Raw genomic sequence first — 27629 nt, forward strand, 5'->3', positions numbered from 1 at the left:
TTACAACCCACTGGCATTTGACTGATCTTTGGAACAGTAGGCTGTGCAAATGAAAAATTAAATTTTTCATTTTTACGGACGACTGTTCAAAAAATCTGTCAGACACCTGTGTGGTGTAAATGCTCACTGTACCCCTTATTACATTCCGTGAGGGGTTTAGATTCCAAAATGTTATAAGTAGAGATGAGCGAAGTTACAGTAATTCGATTCTCAGCTCGACGTTTGCTGACTTGCATAAAGTATTTCAGCTTTCCGGTGCTCCGGTGGCTGGAAAAGGTGGATACAGTCCTAGTAGAGAGTCTCCAGCCACCGGAGCACCTGAAAGCTGAACTAATATATGCAGGCTAAAGTCAGCAAACGCTGAGCAGAGAAGTTTGTGACAAATCGAATCACTGTAAGTTTGCTCATCTCTAGTTTCCAGCACAGAAATTTCATTTAGTGTCCGCAAAAAGAATGAACGGAATGCATAGCAGTCTATAAGATGGCGCATTCCTGTGCAGACCTAGCTTCGGCATGCCGGCATCTGCAGTCCGCGGAATGTCCGTGCAGAAATTCTCTATGCGGACATTACGTAATGTGAACATAGCCTTAGAGAGTCAATTTCTGAATGGTCAATGTTGGCCAAAGGCAAAAAGCAGTGAAGCAAGAAGTGAAAAGACAAAACCAAGAACTAGATGGGAGGGAAATTTTGTTTTATTTAAAGCAAAACATGAAAAAACCCAGACATTCACAATCAGTAACTACAGGATCCGTATAACCTGGGACCCTAGTGGCTTGATTCCCTGGACACAGAAGGGAGCCAATTTAAAGACAGTCTTTCCAGATTCTTACTGCAGGTGGTACAAATATTTGGCAAGTGCAATTCAATCTCCAAACATAGTATTAAAAAAATCTCATTGTGATAGTATAACAGCAGTGAGGCTAAATTCTGTTCCACAACATCGGTTAGTCACAGAACAAAAATCTGTAAGCCGCTGTGCCAGTTTCCTCCAGTGCAGTGCAAACCTAGGCCAGGTAGCAACATCCATATTATTTTGTATCCATCTCTATAGAAAGAAAATTCTATAAACATCAGTTGTGATAAAAGCACATAAAATTAACCCAAAGACCGCTTCACCATACAAAGAATTATGCAAAACAGAAAAAAAAACATGTATTATCAATGCAAGTATAGGTTCCCTGATTCCTGCAATAAAGGGATAAATAATAGGGGGGGAAGACACAAAAATAAAAAAAACTTTGGTGGCTTCTGGTATGAGTTCTGGTACAACAGAAAACAAAAATGTTAAAATTGAAGTAATTGAATATTAACAACAAATGGTAAACAGCAACAATCTCATTCAATATTTTAGGAAAGATCCCTCTGGTATTGGCATGGACAAAATAGGACACTGGTGATCCAAGCAGAGTGTTCTGGTCCCAAAGGCTGGAGTCACCTTGTAACAAAGTTCCATCCTATTGATTTTAATGGTGGAAGACGCCTAGCTAGAGATGGGTCCAACACTTCTGGTAAAGCAGACACTGCTCCTCTCTTTAAAGTTTACACCAATTTCTTGGCTTCAAAGAAACTCTTCAGATGCCTCATCTGCCAGACTCCAATAGTCACAAGTATTAAGGTCTGAGCAATGGACCACCACAAGACACGCTGGTTGGTACTTTCACTTGTCTGTCGGAATCTCTCCTCCCGCCACTGCAAAAACCAGAAGAATTGCAGTCAATATAGCAAGAAGTATAATATATATCCGAAAATAGAGGAATGCAAAAGACCAAGAGGCAGATTATTAATACTCATATTTAACACACCGGTTTATAGCTAAATACCCTTGAAATAAGAGGATACTAAGTTACACACAGAGGGGCTTTCATCTTGACATAGGATCTACAAACCAGGTAAGAACCAACTACTAATACCGTATATACTCGAGTATAAGCAGAGTTTTCCAGCACGATTTTTCGTCCTGAAAACACCCCCCTCGGCTTATACTCGAGTGAACTCTCCACCCGCAGTGGTCTTCAACCTGCGGACCTCCAGAGGTTTCAAAACTACAACTCTCAGCAAGCCCGGGAAGCCATCGGCTGTCCGGGCTTGCTGGGAGTTGTAGTTTTGAACCCTCCGGAGGTCCGCAGGTTGAAGACCACTGCGGCCTTCGACATCATCCAGCCCCCTCTCACCCCCCTTTAGTTCTGTACAGTACTCCCCTCCGCTCGGCGCTGGTCCGGTGCTGCAGGACTGTCCGGAGAGGAGGTGGTCCGGTGGGATAGTGGTTCCGGGCTGCTATCTTCACCGGGGAGGCCTCTTCTAAGCGCTTCGGGCCCGGCCCCAGAATAGTCACGTTGCCTTGACAACGACGCAGAGGTACGTTCATTGCCAACGTACTTCTGCGTCATTGTCAAGGCAACGCCTCAATTCCGGGCCGGAAGCGCGGAGAAGAGGCGCCCCCGGTGAAGATAGCAGCCCGGAACCACTATCCCACCGGACGACCTCCTCTCCGGACAGTCCTGCAGCACCCGACCAGCGCCAAGCGGAGGCGAGTACTGTACAGAACTAAAGGGGGGTGAGAGGGGGCTGGATGATGTCGAAGGCCGCAGTGGTCTTCAACCTGCGGACCTCCGGAGGTTTCAGAACTACAACTCCCAGCAAGCCCGGACAGCCGATGGCTGCCCGGGCTTGCTGGGAGTTGTAGTTTTGAAACCTCTGGAGGTCCGCAGGTTGAAGACCACTGAGGGCGGATGATGAGAAGAGGATGATGAAGGGGGGGTGTGGGATGATGAAGGGGGGTGTGGGATGATTACAAGGGGATGATGAAGGGGGGTGGGGATGATTACAAGGGGATGATGAAGGGGGGTGGGGGATGATGAAGGGGGGGGGGGGGGATGTGTGGGATGATGACAAGGGGATGATGACAGGTGATGATGATGAGGGTCTGGATGATGACAGGCGGTGATGATGATGAGGATGTTAATGACGGGTCTGGATGATGACAGGGGGGGGGGGATGATGTATTTCCCACCCTAGGCTTATACTCGAGTCAATAACTTTTCCTGGGATTTTGGGTTGAAATTAGGGGTCTCGGCTTATACTCGGGTCGGCTTATACTCGAGTATATACGGTATATCTTGGTGCTGGTTGGTGTTAGAAACGTGTACATAAATATTAGTGTTTTAATATCAGTGTTTTTTGGTTTATGTATTGATGATAGGCAATTATCAAGGTTCTTCTTCTTAAAGGAAAACGGTCATCCTGTTCACCCACAATAAACCCAATACACCTCGCATCGGTCTCCTGTTTACCTGTACTATAACCCAGTATATTGGGTTTAGTGTGGGTGAATAGAATTACCATTTTTCTTTAAAAAGGAAAACTGTCAGCACGTTTACCCACACTAAACCCAATACACTGGGTGATAGTATAGGTGAACTGGAGTCCATAAAGCGTTCACTTTAGTGTGTGCCCTGGCCGCTGAGTTTTCCCCCGCTAATATCTCTTTGGGTCCCAGAGGAAGGAGCATAAGCCCGCCCCCATGGTTTGCATTAGGGATCGACCGATTATCGGTTTGGCCGATAATCACAATTTTGGACATTATCAGTATCGGCAATTACCTTGTCGATATGCCGATAATGCCCCGCCCCCGGCCAGAGACTACGGTCACCGCCGCTGCCCCATTGCCTCCCCCCCCATCCTCTGGCCAAATACCGCCACTGCCAAATCGCCTCCCCCATCCTGCCGCCGCCCCATCGCCTCCCCCCATCCCTGGTGTTATAATTACCTGTTCCCGGGGTCCGCGATACTTCTGGCTATTGCTGTGTGCTGTGTAACGCCGGGGACGTCACTGTCCGTGTGCACAGTGAGTTAGAAGTATAACGGTGGTGGTTAGACTCAGGACAGGCAGGGGGAGAGAAACGGGCGGCGGTCTCTGGCCCAGCAAAAGCCGCTGCAGTTCATTGATTTAAAGCGTCCGCTTTAAATAATTGATCTGTGGGACGGTGGGGGGGGAAATAGCCGATAACTTATACCGGAATATCGGCCTGAAAGGTGACAGATTATCGGTATCGGCCCTAAAAAATAAATAAATAAAAATCTATATCGGTCGATCCCTAGTGTGCATATTCATTTTCTTCAACTCCATGTCCTAGTGACGGGTGTCATGCCCCTGGAGCGCAGTGCTCTGTCTGCAGAGAGCATGCGCCTGAAGTTTTTACGCAGCTCTCACGTCCTGATGACTTGAGAGTTGTGCATCCGAAGAGCGTGCTCTGCGCAGTGTAACTGTGCATGCGTTGGGCCCTTGCTACTCCCGACTTCTGTAGAGAGGGCCCGGCGCATGCACAGTTACATTGCGCAGAGCACTCTCAAGTCATCAGGAGGTGAGAGCTGAGTAAAAACTTCAGGTGTATGCACTCTGCAGACAGAGCGCTGCGCTCCGGGGGCATGTGACACCATGGGGGAGATTTATCAAAACCTGTGCAGAGGGAAAGTTGACCAATTGCCCATAGCAACCAATCAGATCGCTTCTTTCATTTTTCAGAGGCCTTTTCAAAAATGAAAGCAGCGAGCTGATTGGTTGCTATGGTTAACTGGTCAACTTTTCCTCTGCACAGGTTTTGATAAATCTCCCCCCATGTCACTAGGACGTGGAGTTGGAAAAAATTTATATGCAGACCACTGAGGCGGGCTTAGGCCCCTTCCTCTGGGACCCAAGGAGATATGGATGCAGGGGAACAGCCTTCAAAGTGCTACTGCAGAGAGGACAAACAGAACTTTAGCGGGGAAGAACTCAGCGACCAGGGCACACACATCACCCAGTATATTGGGTTTAGTGTGGGTGAACTGGCTGACAGTTTTCCTTTAAGACTTTTTTTTGCAGTAGTAAAAGCACACACACTCTTTCACCAAGCACTAGAGTTCACCTAATTTAAACCCATCACATCTGTTTCTGTGTTGTCCTCCATATACAGTACTGAAATCTACACCAGCAACAATTCAAATATAATGGATAAACACCTCTCGCTGTTCAGTCAAGTCAGCCTGAAGATCAAAACGAAAGTCTGTTCAGTCATATTTATAACACGCAAGTGTAATCTTTGAGCCTTTTAACCAGACAATGTCATTCTAGGTTTCTTTACATGACTGATGACAACACTCATCAATAAGACATGGATTTCTCTTAAAGGGGTACTCCACTGGCCAGCGTTTGGAGTAAAATGTTCCGACAGCCGTCACGCCACCTCCCATAGACTTGCATTGAGAGGCGTGGTCACAAGGGGCGTGGCCGACCCACGCAGCGCGAAAACAGCGTTCGGAATATTTACTTCCAAACGCTGGCAAGTGGAGTACCCCTTTAGGGCCCAGCATCCAAGGACAAAGTAATTTTATCACACCATCTCCTAGCCTCTTTGATCACTTTCAGACCTCTTACCCAGTACTAATAGAAGTGGTATTCTTACCCTTTGGTAATTTTGTTCCTTTTGTATCTGTTCCACTTGTTCGATCAACTGTCGTACACGCAGCTGTAGTTCACTCAGTTTGTCCTTGGCAGCGATCTGGGCATAATCATTGGCATGCTCTCCAACTTGGATGTCAAGGTGAACCCTCTGTTGAATAAACACACATTTCAGGGAATGCTGAATCATTTGAGAGACATTGGGGGGAAAAAAAAAAGTGTTGGGAACCCCGTTTAACCCCTTAAGGACCAAGCCAATTTTATATTTCTGTTTTTGTTTTTCCTCCTCGCCTTCTAAAATCCATAACTTTTATATTTCCATCTACAGAGCCACATAAGGGCTTGTTTTTAGCGTCAGCAATTGTATCCTGTAATTAACCCTCTAATTTTTTCATAAAATGTACGGCGAACCCAAATATTTTTTTTAGGGAGGAAATTTTTATGAAAACCACAATTTTGCGCATTTTGGAGGGTTTTGTTTTCACACTATACACTTTACGGTAAAAATGACATGTGTTCTTTATTCTGTGGGTCAATACGATTAAAATGATACCCATGACTAGATACTTTTATATTTTTGTATAAACTTTTTGTACAAAATCAGTAATCTAAAATCGCCCTATTTTGACCACCAATAACTTTTTCATTATTCCATATATAGGGCGGTATGAGGGCTCATTTTTTTTGTGCCGTCATCTGTACTTTTTATCGATACCACATATTCACTTTTTTTTACTTTTTATTTTTTCATTTTTCAACTTTTATTTTACACTTTTTATGTCCTTTGATTGCTAATACTGTGCAGTGCTATGTATAGGACATAGCACTGATCAGTATTATCGGTGATCTTCTGCTCTGGTCTGCTCGATCGCAGACCAGAGCAGAAGACCCCGGGAGACGGCCGGAGCCAGGTGAGGGGACCTCCGGCCGCCATGCTGGATGATCGGATCGCCGCAGCAGCGCTGCAGGCAATCCAATCATCCAAAGTACCGCACTGTCGCAGACGCCGTGATCTGTACTGATCACATCTGAGGGGTTAATAGTGGACATCCGCGCGATCGCGGATGTCGGCCATTACGGGCGGGTCCCCGGCTGCTACTAGCAGCCGGAACCTGCCGTGTATGACGCGAGCACCGTTCCGATGCTCGCAGTCATACACAGGACGTAAGTGTACGTCCTGGTGCGGAAAGTCCCACCAAACCAAGACGTACATTTACATCCGTGGTCGTTAAACCCTTCCAGTACTTATTAGCTGCTGAATACTACTTTTCTTTTTGGAACACCATGCTCTCTGCTGACATCATGAACACAGTGCTCTCTGCTGACATCTCTGTCCATTTTAGGAACTGTCCAGAGCAGCATATGTTTGCTAAGGGGATTTTCTCCTACTCTGGACAGTTCTTGAAATGTCAGCAGAGAGCACTGTGCTCGTGATTTCAGCAGAGAGCTCTGTGTTCCAAAACGAAAAGAATTTCCTCTGTAGTATTCAGCAGCTAATAAATACTGGAGGATTAAGATTTTTTTAATAGAAGTAATTTACAAATCTGTTTAACTTTCTGGCACCAGTTGATTTAAAAAATAAATAAATAAAAAATTCCACCGGAGTACATCATTAACAATAATACTTTTATCACCTATTACAAGTGATAAATCAGTTAAAAGGGGTACTCCGCCCCTAGACATCTTATCCCCTATCAAAAGTATAGGGGGATAAGATGTCTGATCGCAGGGGGTACTGCTGCTGGGAACTCCCCGCGATCTCGGCTGCGGCACCCCAGACATCTGATGCACGGAGTGAACTTTACTCCGTGCCGGATGACTGGCAATGCGGGGTGGAGGCTTGTGACGTCAAGGTCACACCCCGCTCTTGAAGACACGGCCACGCCCCCTCAATGCAAGTCACGTCCCCTCCCATAGACTTGCATTGAGGGTGTGTGGCCGTGCTTTCACGAGCGGGATGTGACCGTTACATCATGAGCCTTTGGCTCTAAACGAACGCTGGGTGCAGTAGGGAGATCACGGGGGTCCCCAGCGATTTAACATCTTATCCCCTATCCTTTGGATAGGGAATAAAATGCCTAGGAGCGGAGTACCCCTTTAAGTGAAAACTCATCTAAACTAACATTTATACCCACCTGAGACCAGCTAGTCAGCTCAGCTCACTACAATTTTTCCCTCGGCTGGAGGAGTGCTTTCTTTCAGGCATAGTATTTGGGTGACTGTATGCATTCAGATTACCCCAACAACGACAAACTATTAATACTTACCAACATCCCACCAGCAAACAGCGAAAACTTAGTGGAGTTTGAATGAAGGCATATCTGGTGCTCTCCAGGGGTGTGGGAAGTGAAGGTGAAGCGTCCCTCTGATCCGTACTGCCGAGATAGGATAACCTAAAATGCAGGGATATTTATATTTTAGCACCATGTAAAAGACAATTTCCATCAGCATAATTGGAATGATAAACTTACTTTATCATCTGGGTCCTTCACTTCAACAAACATGCCAAGGCCAGGTGTTGCAGGTAAGTACTCCTCCCTTTGTTTGTCATAAAGCTGAGTGCGATAGTTACCTGCAAGAGCAGGAAGATTAAAATCATGAAGACAAACATCATACACATGTAGTTACATGCAGACTAAGCAAACATGACGATCCTGTATTATCTGCCCATCAAGCAGGACTGGACCACCTTACATAAGTACATATGGATCAGCCAACACTCCAACTGATATGGGGGCTCTGATGGCAGAAGTGGGAAAAATAAGGATTGGACATGCTGGATGATGATATGAACAATCCTTTTGTTAAGCTATATCTCCCGCCTGGGGTTCGGCAGTAGCTTATCTACCTGCTGTATGTAGGCAACTTGTGGCTACATCAAAACAAGTGTATTCAAGGCTGGTGGCTTACAAAACTATTGGGGGTGGTCAAACTGCCTGCATTACATATAGATCTGGTGTGTGTGTATTATCAAAAGGAACACCCCAAATAGTTTCTGTCATACTAAGTACCCACAAGGCATCTGAGAAAGTCAGTCCAAATCATTTGTTACCTTTAAGATAGCCATAGATTATGAACGTGACTGCCTGATTTTTCCGCTGACAAGTAATGATGATTGGGAGAGAAGAATCAGACAGATTGAACTTTAAGTGTCTAATCCTTCCTTCTCAGGAATACAAGCCGCTGACAGAGCCATCTGGCAGCAGCTTATCCCACATGCACTGAGAGCACAATGAGCATTCAGGTTCATGGGGTGATGAGGAAAAGATAACTGTTGGCAGAACAAGCTATAATGTACACTGCTCAAAAAAATAAAGGGAACACTAAGATAACACATCCTAGATCTGAATGAATGAACTAATCGTATGAAATACTTTCGTCTTTACGTAGCTGAATGTGCGGACAACAAAAATCACACAAAAATTATCAATGGGAATCAAATTTATCAACTCATGGAGGTCTGGATATGGCGTCACACTCAAAATCAAAGTGGAAAACCTTGGTTACTGGTCGCACACCTAGACCATGTGACCCTGTATTGATGGGTTTCAAGTTGTTTGTACATCTTTGTAGAAATTGTTTCTATGTTCATGTTACTTAAGAAAAACAAATAAAAAAATTGAAAAAAATAAAAAATAAAATCAAAGTGGAAAACCGCACTACAGGTTGATCCAACTTTGATGTAATGTTCTTAAAACAAGTCAAAATGAGGCTCAGTAGTGTGTGTGGCCTCCACGTGCCCGTATGACCTTCCTACAATGCCTGGGCATGCTCCTGATGAGGTGGCGGATGGTCTGTGGTGCGACGTTGGTGGATGGAGCGAGACATGATGTCCCTTACGTGCTCAATCTGGGGAAGGGGCGGGCCAGTCCATAGCATCAATGCCTTCTTCTTGCAGGAATTGCTGACACACTCCAGCCACATGAGGTCTAGCATTGTCTTGTATTAGGAGGAACCCAGGGCCAACTGCACCAGCATATGGTGTCACAAGGGGTCTGAGGATCTCATCTCGGTACCTAGTGGCAGTCAGGCTACCTCTGGCAAGCACATGGTGCGGCCCTCCAAATAAATGCCACCCCACACCATTACTGACCCACCGCCAAACCGGTCATGTTGGAGGATGTTGAAGGCAGCATAACGTTCTCCTCAGCGTCTCCAAACTGTCACATCTGCCACGTTACCTTTATTTTTTGAGAAGCGTATGTATGGCTTAAGATCACAGGAAGATAAAGATTCTCTAAAGGGGGTGCCTGGGCAGCAATTATTTTACCCTATTGCTCCCCCACCACCGCCTGTATCACGGAGCTACTGTCTCTGCAGCACAGCACTTCCAGGTTTGGGGGTGTGATGTCATAGGCCCACTCAGACAATCAGTGGCTAAGGTGGGACACCGCTACAGACACTTATTTGGTAAGCAGGCCTAACCAAACCTGGAAGGGCTGTGTAGCAGAAACTCCAGAGCGCCATGATAACTTTTGTTAAATTTAATCTCTCTGAGCATAACTATAAACTAAATATTGCTGCCCGGACAACCCCTTAAGGCTACTTTCACACTATAAAACTCATCCGTTTTAAAGATCCGTTTGATGTTCTGTTATGAAAACCCTGAAAATCGGCCATTAAACAGTCGTTGCAGAAAATCCCACTATAGTCTATGGGATTTTTACAACGGCCATATGGGATTTTGTAACGACTGTTTAATGGCCGATTTTCATAACGGAACATCAAACGGATCTTTAAAACTGATGAATTTTATAGTGAGAAAGCAGCCTAACTGTTGGCCCAATGTTCGTTCAGCCGACACTTCAACAGTCTTGTATCCTCTACGGGGAGGGAGGAGGCTGCTGCCAGACAGCTCTGCTGGTGGCTTATCCCTCCCAGAATTACAGGGTCTGGCAGTTTGAATTTAACATGAACATCCTATGTCAGGGAGAGTCGGGAGACCGCAATACACTTCAGTGGGTTTGTCCCACTTATGTCTAGAGTGTATGGGTACCTCTGCATTACACAGTTTATTCAGCAGACTGTGCAAACAGGTGACACCTATAAATTGCTCTGTTTAGGCCCCTCTCACACTACAGGTATCATCCTGTAAAACCCTCCGTTATGACTCCAGGCAAAAAGTCCTAAAAACGGACGTCGAAAAATCCCATTTCATTTCAATGGGATTTTTTTACCATCCTTTACACAAAAGACGGTGCATACACTAATTTTTGGTTCGGCAAAAAATAATGGTAAAAAACTCGTTAAAATTGAACATTGAAGTCTATAGGAACCGGATGCATAAAAAAAATAAATAAATAAAAAAAAAAAACAACCATCTGTTATCATCCGTTTTTTGTACTGAGCATGCCCAGTACAGCTTTACAAAAAAAGGATTAAAAACAAAAAAAAAAACTGATGTAACTGGTAACGGATGAACAACATCCGGTTTTTAAAGAAAAAACCCATTCAAAATAACGGATGATGGTCATCAGTTATCATCAGTTATTACCAGTTATTGCATCCGTTTTTGTAACATAACGGCAGTAAAAAAGCAGGATGATACCTGTTGTCTGAAAGGGACCTTACACTGGAATCGTGGGATCTGTTACAGTACCTGATTAATAGCAAGGATCTGTTATGTACTAGATCATTTAGTCACATTCTGCTGGTAGGAAGAATAGTGTAGTCAGGGCCAAAAGAAACCGAACACCAGTGTAAACACAATTTTATGGCAAGACAAGACGCTTCGTATTATGCTAATTAACTTCTTTACTGAAAACTCAGCAGCTAGTATGTAATGTAAGTATTAACAGAAAAAAGACTTTTTTACAATATAACAAAGGGTATATGAACATGCAACCTAGGGTGCAACCTAGCATGAAGTCCCGTGACATTAGCCAATCAGACTGTAGTACAGATGATAAAGGTATCCCACACACAGGTATCTTCCTTCTTCTTTGCTGCTCAGCAGAGTGATTAAGATAAGTATTTTCTTTTCTCTCAAAACACTAATATTATTTCCATTGCTTATTTCATTAATTAATTATTTAATAAATTGTCATTCCTTTTCTTTTCTCCTTTTATCAATATCTTTCTCCCATATCTAGTTCTATATAATTATTTTATTCTCATTGCGATTATCCTTCATTCCACATATTCTAATCGCTTTTCCCTGCTTCTCCACGGTTATTCCGGTTCTCATTATAACTCCATACCCCCCGGTTCATTCCCCCCCCTTTTTTACTTTACCTCACAATATTCCTATTTCTTCTCTTCGCGCCGTTATCGCAGCCCGAACGCTCCCTGTATTCTCCGGCGCTCACGCAAGTCTCGCGAGACTTGCTGACAGAGAGGTCGTCCTCTGTCTGGCGTTCTCGGGATCTCGTCATTCTCCTCAGAGTGACAGAACCTGCAGGACGTGTATTTTCTCCTCACACTGTATCCTATTAATTGTACAATTTATGTCTTTTAAATAGAAATTCATTCTGAAACAGTATTTCTCTTTCCTCTCTTATCCTATTCTGCCACCCGGTGGCTGTATTCAATATACATAGTTCTTCATCTTTTATCATTATTGTAACCTCATATCTCTCTTATAATATTAACTGACTCTATCTTTAATTGTTCCTATATTCAATTTAATTGTCTATTAGTTTTAATCCTTAATTATACCCTTACAGATAATTTTTGTTGTGTTCTTCTGCAGTTATTTGAAAAATGTCTGAGGAAAATAAAACTCCATCAGAAATTGTTCTCCCAGAGAATTTACAATCTCTGGTGGACGCTTCTATTTCTAAATCCATTAATGTAGCGGTACAATCCGCAGTCTCTGCTTTGCAGGGCTCTATTGACAAATCAGTGTCACTGGCCATAGCCCGCTCCAATTCCTCAAACATGGGCTCTATACCTCCCTTAACTCCCTCGGACCAATTCTGGTCCCCAGAGGAGTCCGTGTCCCAATTGGCTAAGGGACTTAAGGGGCCAGGAAAGGCAAAGGCTAAGAGAAGGCATTCTACTGACGGCCCCTACTCCGCTAGACAAGGTAAAAATACCTCAGGAGTACGCCAAGATTTATCACATTCTCAGAATGCAGAATTTACTCAAGCCTCTGGCACAGGTGGTTCACACAAACCACAAGACATACCCTCAACCCGTGAGGAAGCTCAATCCAGCAGGGTTAAGAAGTCTAGCTTCAGAGCTAAGCCAAACTCCTTCAAGGTATCCTCATCTGAAGAGTCAGCTGACTCAGACATTGGGGACATTGATGAGATACTATATGTCTCGGAGGACAGTGATGCCAATCATGATGACCCTGGCAGTCAGGAAGAAACTAATTTAACTGAATCGGGTGACACATACTTTGACCCGGCATTAATATGTCATCCACGTTCTGGGGAATGGCTACCAAAAACAAAGGTAGCCGAATTCATTTCACAATGGGCCAACAAGCCTCTGGACAAACCGTCCCGTAACAAACTAAAAGCAGAATGTCCTAGACCAACTCTGCCAAACAATGCCTCTCACACCCCAGAATTAGATCCACTCATTGCAAAATTTCTCTTTAAAACCGGTAACAACCCAAAAAAGGGAGTGGATAGAAGTTTCAAGTCCTGTCAGGACAAGTTGATGGACCTATTGGGTCCTCTGACAAAAATTTTAAATTTAGCAGAAGAGGCATCCACTTCAGATACACAGGTGGATCCTGAAACCCTTAAAGGGTGGGCCCAAAGGGCCATATGTATTTTCGGGAATGCTAACGCTTCCCTCTCTAACGAGCGTAAACGCTCCATTCTGTTAAAAATAGACCCCCAGCTAACCAATTTGGCCACAGTAGAACCACCAAATCCCACCAAGGGCATGCTCTTTGGAGATGATTTCATTAAAGAGCTTAATAAATATGTCGGCCTATTCTCATCTCTGAATAAGGCCCAAGTTTCAATGAAAAAAGTTTTTTCTCAACGAGTTTTTGGGAAGGCTGGAAGAGGTCGGGGCCGCTCTTCCGGCCGTTCCTCTCAAAGTCAATATCACAGAGGCTCCTACTCCCATACATCACAATCCTCAGGCCACTCCTCCGCCCCCCCTCCCCCCTTCTTTCCATACAGGGGCAGACCATGGAGAGCCAGAGGTCACAGAGGATTTCCTCGTTCAAGACCTCCCACAGGTAAGCCTTCCTCAGTCTTCTTCCCAAAATATTCCACTGGGGGGAAGACTCCTGTATTTTTCCCACAATTGGACTACGATTACGTCCGACTCTTGGATCCTAAACACGGTCCAAGGCTATCAAATAGAATTTGTCTCTCCTCCTATCCAAACCTATCTACCACATCCGATTCAATTCTCTCAAACAGACAAAACCCTTATAGATCAAGAAATCAGAGACTTATTTGCCAAACAGGCAATTATTCCGATTCCAAACCAATCACCAGGTTTTATCAGCAACTTGTTTCTGGTAAAAAAGAAAGATGGAGGACACAGACCAGTGATCAATTTGAAACTCTTGAACAATTTAGTAATCTATCGCCACTTCAAAATGGAGGGCATTCATCTACTAAGGGACATCCTACTACAACACGATTGGCTTGTAAAAATAGACTTAAAAGAGGCATACCTCACTGTCCCAATCCATGCTTCTTCCCAAATGTTCCTACAATTTCTTTGGGAAAACCAAAAGTGGCAATTTACTTGCCTTCCTTTCGGCCTATCTTCAGCCCCATGGTGCTTTACGAAGCTATTGAAACCGGTAGTAGCGTCTCTCAGAAGTCGAGGAGTTCGTCTTATCATCTATCTAGACGACATTCTCCTTATGGCCCAATCAAAAGAGTTACTTTTGCTCCACTTGGATTGGACTCTCTCTCTTCTGATTCATCTGGGCTTTCTGATAAACTACAAGAAATCAATCTTAGTTCCTTCTCAGGACCTAGAGTTCCTAGGCTTTATGATCAACACTCAATTGACCACTCTGAGCCTTCCTCCGAGGAGGTTGAAAACCATTCGGAAGGAGATCAAACAAATTCTCCGCAAGGATATAATTTCTTTGAGGACAATTGCCCGGATAGTAGGCCTCTTATCAGCCTCAATTCAAGCCATTTTCCCAGCTCCCCTCCATTACAGGGCTCTTCAACGCTTAAAGATCCGTCATCTAAGGGAAGGTCTCGGTTACTCCGACGAAATTCCACTATCTTCAGAAGCCAGAGAAGAACTTCTCTGGTGGCTCACTCACATAGAGTCGTGGAATGGGAAAACAATTTTCCATCCAAATCCGGACATAATTATAGAATCGGATGCGAGTCTTTCCGGATGGGGAGCTCGCTGCGGTTCTCTTTCCACAGGAGGGAAATGGTCACCGACGGAATCTCAATCTCACATAAATTGTCTGGAACTTCTGGCAGGATTTTTTGCATTGAAAAGTTTTGCAAAAAATTCCTCCCATTGTTGTGTCCTCCTTCGTATGGACAACATTTCTGCTGTCCAATACATCAACAACCTGGGAGGTACGACTTCCAAAGTTCTTGCAGATTCTGTCAAAGAATTTTGGCATTTCTGTTTGGACAGAAGTATCATCCTGAAGGCGGAATACTTACCAGGGATTTCCAATTCAGTAGCGGATTGGTATTCACGTTACCTCACGGACTCCAGCGACTGGAAGCTCCTTCTTTCGATTTTTCAATCAATCAATTCTCTATGGGGCCCTCTTCACATAGACCTTTTTGCCTCCCGCCTGAATACCCAACTACCTCTGTTCTTCAGTTGGCGTCCAGATCCAGAAGCTCTAGGGGTGGATGCCTTTCTGCAGTCATGGCCTCAGGAAACCCTATATGCATTTCCTCCGTTCAATCTAATCCCTCGAGTTCTCTTTCAAACCTCGATCCAAAAAGCCACTCTGGTTCTTATAACTCCCCTATGGCCAACTCAATCCTGGTTTCCCCAAATCTTACACCTGCTCATAGACCTACCCCGTCTCCTTCCCTCCACCCCCGATCTTTTACTAGATCCTCAAGGGAACTGTCATCCTCTGATTTTATCGGGCCATCTACCTCTGGTGGCTTGGATGATTTCGGGTCACCAGGAGTTGATTTCCAGTTTTCAAGATCGACTCAAGACATCCTTTCAGATGCATGGGCTCCGGGTACCAAATCAGCTTACGGATCAGCCTGGAGACTTTGGTCTCATTGGTGCGATCAACGACACTTGGATCCCTTACGAACATCTATTTCCCATGTCTTAAATTTCTTATCAGAATCATTTGATGCTGGTAAAGCCTATAGAACAATTAATCTTTATCGCTCGGCGATCTCCTCTAGACACCTTCCTATAGATTCCATCCCAGTGGGTAGGCATCCTTTAGTTTGTCAATTACTTAAAGGTATACGTTTTCGTAGACCTCCTCTTCCTAAATACAATTCTACTTGGAATGTAAACATCATACTTGATATGTTTATTTCCTGGGACGATAATGATAATTTATCGTTAAAATTACTATCCTTTAAACTTACTACCCTTTTGTGCCTTATCTCCGTCAAAAGGGTCTCGGATGTTAAATCATTAGATGTTTCTCACAGACAATTTACACCTCAAGGTGTTACTTTCTCTATCTACCGACGTACTAAAACGAATCTCCATTCCGTCTTTTACCCTTCCTTTCCGGATAATGAAAAACTTTGTGTTGTTCGCTGTCTTCGTTCTTACGAATCCAGAACTGAATCTCTTCGAGTTCCATCTTCTTCCCAATTATTAATCTCTTTCTGTAAACCTCACGCCCCAGTTTCCTCACCTACTCTGGCTAGATGGGTTAAACAAACCATGCACCTGGCTGGTATTGATATTTCCAAATTTACAGCTCATTCTACCAGAAGTGCAGCCTCTACCAAACTTTTCCAATCGGGCGCTTCTCTCTCGGATCTATTAAAAGCGGCCAATTGGTCCTCTGACTCTACTTTTAAAACCTTTTACTTTAGACCTGAATCTCATGTATCTATGCTATTATTGTGATAAGAATTATTATTATTTATTTAGTCATTTTATGTACTTGTATGATTATTTCGATTAAGCTTTGAACTAGCATAATACGAAGCGTCTTGTCTTGCCATAAAATTGAGAATTTTCCTATCCTAAGTGACGGAAAATTGGGATTTTATTAAAGACAAGACGCGAGTATTATCCCTCCCTAAAACCCATCCCTATAACATGTATTTCTATCTATTCAACAGCTCCACAATAGGATCCCTTCTCCGTTAGTCATCAACTTTGACGTCACTTCACAGGATCAACATTCCTTCGACTTCCATTCCTCCTACACTATCTTCGTGATCAACTTCCTGTAATTTCTGCCAATGGATGGTTTCCGCAAAGAAGAAGGGAGATACCTGTGTGTGGGATACCTTTATCATCTGTACTACAGTCTGATTGGCTAATGTCACGGGACTTCATGCTAGGTTGCACCCTAGGTTGCATGTTCATATACCCTTTGTTATATTGTAAAAAAGTCTTTTTTCTGTTAATACTTACATTACATACTAGCTGCTGAGTTTTCAGTAAAGAAGTTAATTAGCATAATACTCGCGTCTTGTCTTTAATAAAATCCCAATTTTCCGTCACTTAGGATAGGAAAATTCTCAATTAAAGAATGATGTTTGTTCTGTATGTAATCTGCTTAGAATAGACTCTGCACCCCTATAGATACACCCCTGCAGGGGACATAGGCCTTCATCATATGTCTAGCAGCAGCTAACTTCCCCTTTATTAAAAAGGGGTACTCCCGTGGGTGTTTGATTTAAAAAATAAATAAACACCCACGGGAGTACCCCTTTTTAATAAAGGGTCGTTCCCCCTGTGGGCACTGGTTTCGCGGCGGTGGTGGTCGCCGCCCAGTGCTACACCATTTTATGCTAGGAGCGTTAGGGACCCACTCTGAATAGGTGGCCGTGACGTGGCGAGTGGGCTTGTACTTTTTGACCAAAACTTATATAACAACCTGTTAGTTTTTGAAATTATGCTGAGAAGCAATTAGATCATTATGCAAGATTGTAGATGTGCGACCATGTCTGTCTTCTACCTGACTAGACATCTGATGAAGGCCTATGTCCCCTGCAGGGGTGTATCTATAGGGGTGCAGAGTCTATTCTAAGCAGATTACATACAGAACAAACATCATTCTATTAATTGTGTTTACACTGGTGTTTGGTTTCTTTTGGCCCTGACTACACTATTCTTCCTACCAGCAGAACGTGACTAAATGATCTAGTACATAACAGATCCTTGCTATTAATCAGGTACTGTAACAGATCCCACAACTCCAGTGTAAGGTCCCTTTCACACTAAAGGTATCATCCTGCTTTTTTACTGCCGTTATGTTACAAAAAACGGATGCAATAACTGGTAATAACTGATGATAACTGATGACCATCATCCGTTATTTTGAATGGGTTTATTCTTTAAGACCGGATGTTGTTCATCTGTTACCAGTTACATCAGTTTTTTTATTATTTTTTTTTTTTAAATCAACTGGTGCCAGAAAGTTAAACAGATTTGTAAATTACTTCTATTAAAAAAATCTTAATCCTTCCAGTACTTTTTAGAGGCTATATCCTACAGAGAAAATGCTTTTCTTTTTGGATTTCTCTGATGTCACGACCACAGTGCTCTCTGCTGACCTCTGCTGTCCATAGCAGGAGAAAATCCCCATAGCAAACATATGCTGCTCTGGACAGTTCCTAAAATGGACAGCAGAGGTCAGCAGAGAGCACTATGGTGGTGACATAAGAGAAATCCAAAAAGATAAACATTTCCTTTGTAGTATACAGCCCCTAAAAAGTACTGGAAGGATTAAGATTTTTTAATAGGGATCGACCGATATCGTTTTTTTAGGGCCGATACCGATAATCGGAGGAGGTTAGGGCCGATAGCCGATAACTTATACCGATATTCCGGTGTAAGTTATCGGCTATTTATCCCCCCGCGACACCGCTGCAGATCATTGATTTAAATCAATGCACTGCAGCAGCTTTTGCGGTGCCATAAGCCGCCGCCACCCGCTCCTCTCCCCCTGTCTGTCCGGGGGTCCTGAGACCTATCACCGCCACCGCTCCCCCCTGTGCGGGGGGGGGGGGGGGGGGGGGCGGGGCATTATCGGCTTATCGGCAAGGTAATTGCCGATACCGATAATGCCCAAAATAGTGATTATCGGCCGATAATATCGGCCATATCGATAATCGGTCGATCCCTATTTTTTAATAGAAGTAATTTACAAATCTGCTTAACTTTCTGGCACCAGTTGATTTAAATAAATAAATAAAAAATAAAAAAAGTACCCCTTTAAAGGAACATGCACACAGCTCATCAGAGAATACAAGGAGATTTGGGGATTTTGGCTAAATAAGCATTTGGCTACCAGCTGTCTAAAGTGTATGGCTAGGTCATATGCGGAAGTCATCAGAATAAAAGCGATCTCCGTGTCTGACCTCTGGAGTACAAGCTGGCCCCAGAGGTCTGAAATACCCCTTTAATCAGTACTTAGCTGCTGTATGCTCCACAGGAAGTTGTGTACTTTCTTCCAGTCTGACCACAGTGCTCTCTGCTGACACCACAGTCCATGTCAGGAACTGTCCAGAGAAGACGCAAATCCCCATAGCGAACCTCTCCTGCTCTGGACAGTTCCTGTCATGAACAGAGGTGTCAGCAGAGAGCACTGTGGTCAGACTGGAAAGAACTTCACAAACGGCAGCTGATAAGTACTGGAAGGATTAAGATTTTTAAACAAAAGTGATTTACAAATCTGTCTAACTTTCTGGTACCAGTTGATTTTAAAACATTTTTTCCCCTCAGAATACCCATTTATTATGCCACTCAGACATGGCAATATATAGTTTTTGCAAACAATTGCCATGGCCTCCCAATTTCCTGAGATGTTTGGGCACATTACATTTACCACTAAAGGCCCCATTCACTTGTTCGCGGTATACACTGGCAAAAAGATATAGCGGGGTCTACCGCAGCAGGCGCATAACGTTTACTGGTCTACTAGTAACTACAAACATATGCATGTATAGTGCTGTACTATGGACATTCAGAAATAGAGCAGGCATACCTCCTCATACAGCAGTGGTCTTCAACCTTCGGACCTCCAGATGTTGCAAAACTACAACTCCCAGCATGCCCGGACAGCCGTTAGCTGTCCGGGCATGCTGGGAGTTGTAGTTTTGCAACATCTGGAGGTCCGCAGGTTGAAGACCACTGTCATACAGTAATTCCCAACCGGTGTGCCTCCAGCTGTTGCAAAACTACAACTCTCAGCATGCCCAGACAGCCAAAGCCAAAGGAACACCAGGTGGGAAACACTAACTAGATAAACAGATTTGTAAATGACTTCTATTAAAAAAAAAAAATCTTAATCCTTCCAGTACTTATGAGCTGCTGAATACTACAGAGGAAATTATTTTCTTTTTGGGACACAGAGCTCTCTGCTGACATCATGAACACAGAGCTCTCTGCTGACATCTCTGTCCAGAGTAGGAGAGAATCCCCATAACAAACATATGCTGCTCAGGTCAGTTCCTAAAATGGACAGAGATGTCAGCAGAGAGCACTGTACTCGTGATTTAGCAGAGAGCGCTGTGTTCCAAAAAGAAAATTTCTTCTGTAGTATTCAGCAGCTAATAAGTACTGGAGGGATTAAGATTTTTTAATAGAAGTAATTTACAAATCTGTTTAACTTTCTGGCAACAGTTGATTGAAAAAAAATAAAATAATAAAATACTAACAATAAAAAAAAAAAAACACAGTGAACAAAGTCTTAGGAATAAGGGAACCCTGCTGAAGCCCACAGCCCCCCCCCCCCCCCCCCCATCCATGCCATCTTATGTAGTGTCTGTATGACAGGTTATAAAGAGTGCTGCCCCCTATATGTCAGCCATGGTAAGGAGCACAGTGCATGGGAGCGAGTAAAGAACGAGCAGGAGACTTGAAGGATCTGCTCCCCCCCTATCCTCACCTATCACCATGGTTTCGTCCGGGATCTCCTCTATAAAACATTTCTTCTCAGTCTCCCCGATATGGAAGTAAAGCGATGAGGCCGGGCCCACACAGGCGGCAAGGAAGAGCAGCCAGGCAGCAGCCATCATCCCGTACGAGAACAGCCTCACCGGAAGCTGAGGTATAGCATCAAACCGGCTGCCACGTCCACTCCATCAACCAATCACAGTCTAGCTCGCAAAAGTTGCTGGGAAGTGTAGTTTTGAAGCTGCCTCTCCGCTGCGTGACGTCATCCCGGCTGCTCTAGCGCCGCGGTGGGAATTTGTTTCTGCTCATGTCTGACGACAGATAACACTAACGTTTGTAGTATACAAAGATTGAGGTAAATTATAGAAAAAAATAAATATATATATATTGTATAGCCAAAAGGGCGTGGCCTAAACAACAACGGGCGTGGTTTATTTAGACAGAGTTATAGGGTGTGGCGAAGAACGGTCAGTCAGCCGAGGGGCTAGAGCTGTGTTCACAATACATATGAGGTGGTCACCAACCTATGGCTCTTCAGCTGTTACCATGCAGCTGTCAGGACATGATGGGAGTTGTAGTTTTGCAACAGCCGAAAAGCAACAGGTTAGGGGACATTGCTGTAGCAAGTTAAGGATAAATTAACCCTAAGGCCTAGTTCACACGGTGTAATTTCTGAGCGAAAATCAGCGTAAAAAAATGATTTTATAGCAGAGTCCCAGACATTCCGCCACATGAACATATCCTAAGGGCATGTTCACACTACGGGTTATGAACGGAATCTCCGCTCGCAGAATTCCGCGAGCGGAGGTTCCATTCTGGTGGCCGCCGCAATACTTCAGCGATAGGACCGCGCGGCACTGCGCCATCACCATTGACAGCTATTCAGTGTTCGCGGACTTCCGCGCAAAGAATGAACATGTTCTTTCTCTGCGTGGAACAATTCCATCGCTGAAATTCCGCAGTGTGAACGGGACTTGCGGAAACCCATTCACACTGGTGTTTATGTTCAAAGCGCGTAATTCCGCTCATGGACTTCCGCTGGAATTACGTAGCGTTAACATACCCTAAAGCTATCATGGGCATCATAAATCTTAATCCTAAAATGACTACCATATTTCATAAATTGGTAAAATCTAATAAAAATGTCTATTTATCTAACTGGGGGTGAATCTGCAAAACAAAGGGGCGACCTACCTACCTAAAAATGCACTACAAATGAGCAAGGAATAATACCTAATTTGGGGGTGGGGGGGGAGTTCTACCTATTGTATAGGGGACAAGGAGGACATAACTTCCATGTAGCAAACACAAAAATCCTGTCCAATCAGATAACGTTATCACAGGTGGCTCCAATCAAGGTGTAGAAATGTCTCCAAGACAATCAAGAGGAATGAAAGACCCCAGAGCTACATATCAAGTGTCATAAGAAAGGGTCTGAATACTTATGGCCATACACAATTTAAAGGGGTACTCCACCCCTAGACATCTTATCCCCTATCCAAAGGATAGCAGATAAGATGTCTGATAACAGGGGTCCCACCGCTGGGGACCCCGGCAATATAGCATGCAGCACCCACCTGTTTCTGCTCCGGAAGCTCTGGAGGTTCTGGCTCCCAACCACGGGGACAGAAGATCGTGACGTCATGACTCCGCCCCTGTGTGACGTCAGGCCCCACCCCCTCAATGCAAGTCTATGGGAGGGGGCGTGATGGCTGTCACGCCCCCTCCCATAGACTTGCATTGAGGGGGCGGGGCCTGACATAACACAGGGCGGAGTCGTGACATCACGATCTTCCGTGATAAGATGTCTAGGGGTGGAGTACCCCTTTAAGGATTCTTCCTTGAGCTGGCCACCCCACCAAACTAAGTAATTGGTGGAGAAGGTCCTTGGTAAGAGAGGTGACCAAGAACCCAATCACTCTGGCTGATCAGGGAACCAATCATCAGAGGCTAATTCCTCCCGACCACGGGGACGGAAGATCATGACGTCACAACTCCGCCCCCGTTTGACGTCCAGCACGCGCCCCCTCAATGCAAGTCTATGGGAGGGGGTGTGACAGCAGTCACGCCCCCTCCCATAGACTTGCATTGAGGGGGCGGGGCCTGACATAACACAGGGCGGAGTCGTGACATCACGATCTTCCGTGATAAGATGGGGATAAGATGTCTAGGGGTGGAGTACCCCTTTAAGGATTCTTCCTTGAACTGGCCACCCCACCAAACTAAGTAATTGGTGGAGAAGGTCCTTGGTAAGAGAGGTGACCAAGAACCCAATCACTCTGGCTGATCAGGGAACCAATCATCAGAGGCTAATTCCTCCCGACCACGGGGACGGAAGATCATGACGTCACAACTCCGCCCCCGTTTGACGTCCAGCACGCGCCCCCTCAATGCAAGTCTATGGGAGGGGGTGTGACAGCAGTCACGCCCCCTCCCATAGACTTGCATTGAGGGGGCGGGGCCTGACATAACACAGGGCGGAGTCGTGACATCACGATCTTCCGTGATAAGATGGGGATAAGATGTCTAGGGGTGGAGTACCCCTTTAAGGATTCTTCCTTGAGCTGGCCACCCCACCAAACTAAGTAATTGGTGGAGAAGGTCCTTGGTAAGAGAGGTGACCAAGAACCCAATCACTCTGGCTGATCAGGGAACCAATCATCAGAGGCTAATTCCTCCCGACCACGGGGACGGAAGATCATGACGTCACAACTCCGCCCCCGTTTGACGTCCAGCACGCGCCCCCTCAATGCAAGTCTATGGGAGGGGGTGTGACAGCAGTCATGCCCCCTCCCATAGACTTGCATTGAGGGGGCGGGGCCTGACATAACACAGGGCGGAGTCGTGACATCACGATCTTCCGTGATAAGATGGGGATAAGATGTCTAGGGGTGGAGTACCCCTTTAAGGATTCTTCCTTGAGCTGGCCACCCCACCAAACTAAGTAATTGGTGGAGAAGGTCCTTGGTAAGAGAGGTGACCAAGAACCCAATCACTCTGGCTGATCAGGGAACCAATCATCAGAGGCTAATTCCTCCCGACCACGGGGACGGAAGATCGTGACGTCACGACTCCGCCCCCGTTTGACGTCAAGCACGCGCCCCCTCAATGCAAGTCTATGGGAGGGGGTGTGACAGCAGTCACGCCCCCTCCCATAGACTTGCATTGAGGGGGCAGAGCATGACATCACACAGGGGCGGAGTCGTGACATCACGATCTTCCGTCCCCGTGGGAGCTGTAAATCACTGTCTACGTAGAGGACAGGAGCTTCTTCAGGAACCTGTACAGTACACAAATTGTCCCAAAAAATGTAAACTGGAGCAGCTAACCCTGGCACAGGTAAAGAGTAGTACAGAACATGTAGTATCTCCCTGTACTGTAGAGGGCGCTACCAGACAGGAATTCAGTGCATGTACTTTAGGAATACAGGGGTTTTACCAGTGAAATGCCCATTCCGATTGGTCAGTTCTTCCAGCCATTGACACGTTTTGCAGATCTGGACTGTCTGTAGCATTGTATGTTGAGTCTGGTTTCAAGTAACAATGATCCAGAAAAGACCATTGTATGTTGAAAATATTGTATGTTGAGGTCATTGTAAGATCATTGAGTGATCACTGTATAACCTACAGTATATACATACATACAGCAGAAAGTACTACAATAACCTGGTAATACTAGTGTACTATATCATAGGTAGGAATACCAATAGGTAGGTACAGCGACAAATAGTGCGATCTAACACTGATGCACGTTGTCCTTGGTAGTTCACCTCTATGTCTGGGCTCTTTGGTTACCATTCGTATTATTCATCTCTTCAATTTGTCATCAATGTTCCTGTTGCGGCCACATCCAGGGAGGGCGGCCACATGACCATAAACTTCTGACTATTATGTGCAGCTGTAGGCATTGGATTATCAAACTGCTTGGAGATGTCTTATAGCCTTTACCTTAAAGGGGTTGTGCGCTGCCGTAATTTTCGGAGCTCTGCTCACAGTTTCCGGAAGTTCATTACTCCGAACGCTATGTGCGGGCTTCCCTGTTTGCGGCCGCCAGGCGTGACGTCACGCCCGGCCCCTCGTGACGTCTCACCTGCCCCCTCTACCAAAGTCTATGGGAAGGGGGCGTGACAGCGGTCGCACCCCCTTCCCATAGACTTTTGTTGACGTGACGTCACGCCTGGCGGCTGCGAACACGGAAGCCCGCACACAGCGTTCGGAGTAATGAACTTCCGGACACTGTGAGCGGAGTTTCGAAAGTCAGGGCAGCGCACAACCCCTTTAAAGGGGTACTCCGCTGCTCATCGTTTGGAACAAACCGTTCCGTATGCTGGTGCCAGGAGCTTGTGACATCACAGCCGTCACTCCCCCTCCCATAGATTTGCCAGGGTTAGCTGCTCCAGTTTACATTTTTTGGGACAATTTGTGTACTGTACAGGTTCCTGAAGAAGCTCCTGTCCTCTACGTAGACAGTGATTTACAGCTCCCACGGGGACGGAAGATCGTGATGTCACGACTCCGCCCCTGTGTGATGTCATGCTCTGCCCCCTCAATGCAAGTCTATGGGAGGGGGCGTGACTGCTGTCACACCCCCTCCCATAGACTTGCATTGAGGGGGCGCGTGCTTGACGTCAAACGGGGGCGGAGTCGTGACGTCACGATCTTCCGTCCCCGTGGTCGGGAGGAATTAGCCTCTGATGATTCGGTCCGGGGCGTGATGTCATGAGGGGGCGGGGCTATGCCGTCACAAGCTCCCGGCTCCAGCATTCGGAACAGTTTGTTCCAAACGCTGAGCAGAGGAGTACCCCTTTAAACCTGCTTGTCTATAATTTCCTTTCTAATCCCAAAATGCCTCTCTCCATGGCTTTCTGTAGTCCATGTTCAATGACACCAAACAGCACAGTGACTACTTACCACCATGTAAATAGGCGACTGACTGATGATAAGTTTGGGGACACCTGTGATCCTAAATGCAGGACACACCTTAGTTTAGTATGTCCCTATTGTCAAATTATTTCCTATCTTTTCTAGGGGTACCATCCTTTTTTTTCCAGGTCACTTTCATTATCTTTTTTTTTTTTTTCAATATGATTAAGTTGATTCAAAATTTAAAAGTTATTTCTGATTTGTAGCCATTAATTTTCAGTATATTATTTATTTATTACTTTTGTCAGTTTCAAGTTACTTCAGAGAGTGTTGTGTGGTTTTCTATTTCTAACGGAAGAATACCAACAATTTAGTCCACATACAGTCATGGCCGTAAATGTTGGCACCCCATAGATTTTTCTAGAAAATGAAGTATTTATCACAGAAAAGGATTGCAGTAACACATGTTTATTCCCTTTGTGTGTATTGGAACTAAACAAAAAAAAAAAAAAAAAAAGGGAGGAAAAAAAGCTAATTGGACATAATGTCACACCAAACTCCAAAAATGGGCTGGACAAAATTATTGGCACCCTTTCAAAATTTTAGAAAAATAAGATTGTTTCAAGCATGTGATGATCCTTTAAACTCACCTGGGGTAAGTAAGAGGTGTGGGCAATATATAAATCACACCTGAAAGCAGGTAAAAAAAAAGGAGAGAAGTTCACTTAGTCTTTGCATTGTGTGTCTGTGTGCGCCACACTAAGCATGGACAACAGAAAGAGGAGAAGAGAACTGTCTGAGGACTTGGGAACCAGAATTGTGGAAACATATCAACAATCTCAAGGTTATAAGTAGAGATGAGCGAAGTTACAGTAATTCGATTCGTCACGAACTTCTCGGTTCGGCGTTTGCTGACTTTAGCCTGCATAAATTAGTTCAGCTTTCAGGTGCTCCGGTGGGCTGGAAAAGGTGGATACAGTCCTAAGAGAGAGTCTCCAGCCACTGGAGCACCTGAAAGCTGAACTAATTTATGCAGGCTAAAGTCAGCAACTGCTGAGCCAAGAAGTTTGTGATGAATCGAATCACTGTAACTTCGCTCATCTCTAGTTATAAGTCCATCTCCAGAGATCTAGATTTGCCTTTGTCCACAGTGCGCAACATTATCAAGAAGTTTGCAACCCATGGCACAGTAGCTAATCTCCCTGGGTGTGGACGGAAGAGAAAAATTGATGAAAAGTGTCAACGCAGGATAGTCTGGATGGTGGATAAGCAGCCCCAAACAAGTTCCAAAGAAATTCAAGCTGTCTTGCAGGCTCAGGGAGTATCAGTGTCAGCGCAAACTATCCGTCGACATTTAAATGAAATGCAACGCTATGGCAGGAGACCCAGGAGGACCCCACTTCTGACACAGAGACATAAAAAAGCAAGACTACATTTTGCTAAAATGAACTTGAGTAAGCCAAAATCCTTCTGGCAAAACGTCTTGTGGACAGATGAGACCAAGATAGAGCTTTTTGATAAAGCACATCATTCTACTGTTTACCGAAAAAGGAATGAGGCCTACAAAGGTGGTGGAGGTTCAATGATGTTTTGGGGTTGTTCTGTTGCCTCTGGCACTGGGTTCCTTGAATGTGTGCAAGGCATCATGAAATCTGAGGATTACCAACGGATTTTGGGTCGCACTGTACAGCCCAGTGTCAGAAAGTTGGGTTTGCGTCCGAGATCCTGGGTCTTCCAGCAGGACAATGACCCCAATCATAGGTCAAAAAGCACCCAGAAATGGATGGCAACAAAAGCACTGGAGAGTTCTGAAGTGGTCAGCAATGAGTCCAGATCTAACTCCCATTGAAAACCGATGGAGAGATCTTAACCCCTTAACGATGAGCTCCGTAAATGTATGTCCTGGTGAGGTGGTACTTAACGCACCAAGACGTACATTTACGTCCTAAGCATAACCGCAAGCATCGGAGCGATGCCCGGATCATGCGCGGCAGGTCCCGGCTGCTGATCGAAGCCAGGGACCCGCCCGTAATGGCGGACACCCGCGATCCTGCAGATGTCTGCCATTAACCCCTTAGATGCCATGATCAATACAGATCACAGCATCTGCAGCATCGCGGTCACATAAATGGATGATCGGATCGCCCGCAGCGCTGCTGCGGCGATCCGATGATCCAGCACGACAGACGGAGGTCCCCCCACCTGCCTCCGCTGCCTTCTGGGAGTCTTCTGCTCTGATCTGCCTTCCCGCAGACCAGAGCAGAAGATGACCGATAGCACTGAACAGGATTAGCAATCGAGTGATTGCTATAAATAGTCCCCTATGGGGACTATTAAAGTGTAAAAATAA

The 27629-nt window shown here is 45.1% G+C and overlaps 2 protein-coding genes across 2 annotated transcripts; one reads left to right on the forward strand and one right to left on the reverse strand.

The window, feature by feature from the left end:
* Positions 1-677: 677 nt before the first annotated feature.
* Positions 678-20599, reverse strand: TMED9 (transmembrane p24 trafficking protein 9). Its single transcript, XM_056574704.1, has 5 exons — positions 20410-20599; positions 7910-8010; positions 7706-7831; positions 5443-5589; positions 678-1690 (listed from the first exon to the last, which is right to left on the reverse strand). The coding sequence occupies exons 1-5, from the start codon at positions 20537-20539 to the stop codon at positions 1541-1543; spliced, it is 654 nt and encodes a 217-aa protein (XP_056430679.1). The 5' UTR covers positions 20540-20599; the 3' UTR covers positions 678-1540.
* LOC130369424 (uncharacterized) lies at positions 11743-16996 on the forward strand. The gene is made up of 2 exons (XM_056574693.1): positions 11743-13584; positions 16631-16996. The coding sequence occupies exons 1-2, from the start codon at positions 12141-12143 to the stop codon at positions 16639-16641; spliced, it is 1455 nt and encodes a 484-aa protein (XP_056430668.1). The 5' UTR covers positions 11743-12140; the 3' UTR covers positions 16642-16996.
* Positions 20600-27629: the final 7030 nt, after the last annotated feature.

Source organism: Hyla sarda, chromosome 4 (assembly GCF_029499605.1).
Source record: "Hyla sarda isolate aHylSar1 chromosome 4, aHylSar1.hap1, whole genome shotgun sequence".
NCBI lineage: Eukaryota > Metazoa > Chordata > Amphibia > Anura > Hylidae > Hyla > Hyla sarda.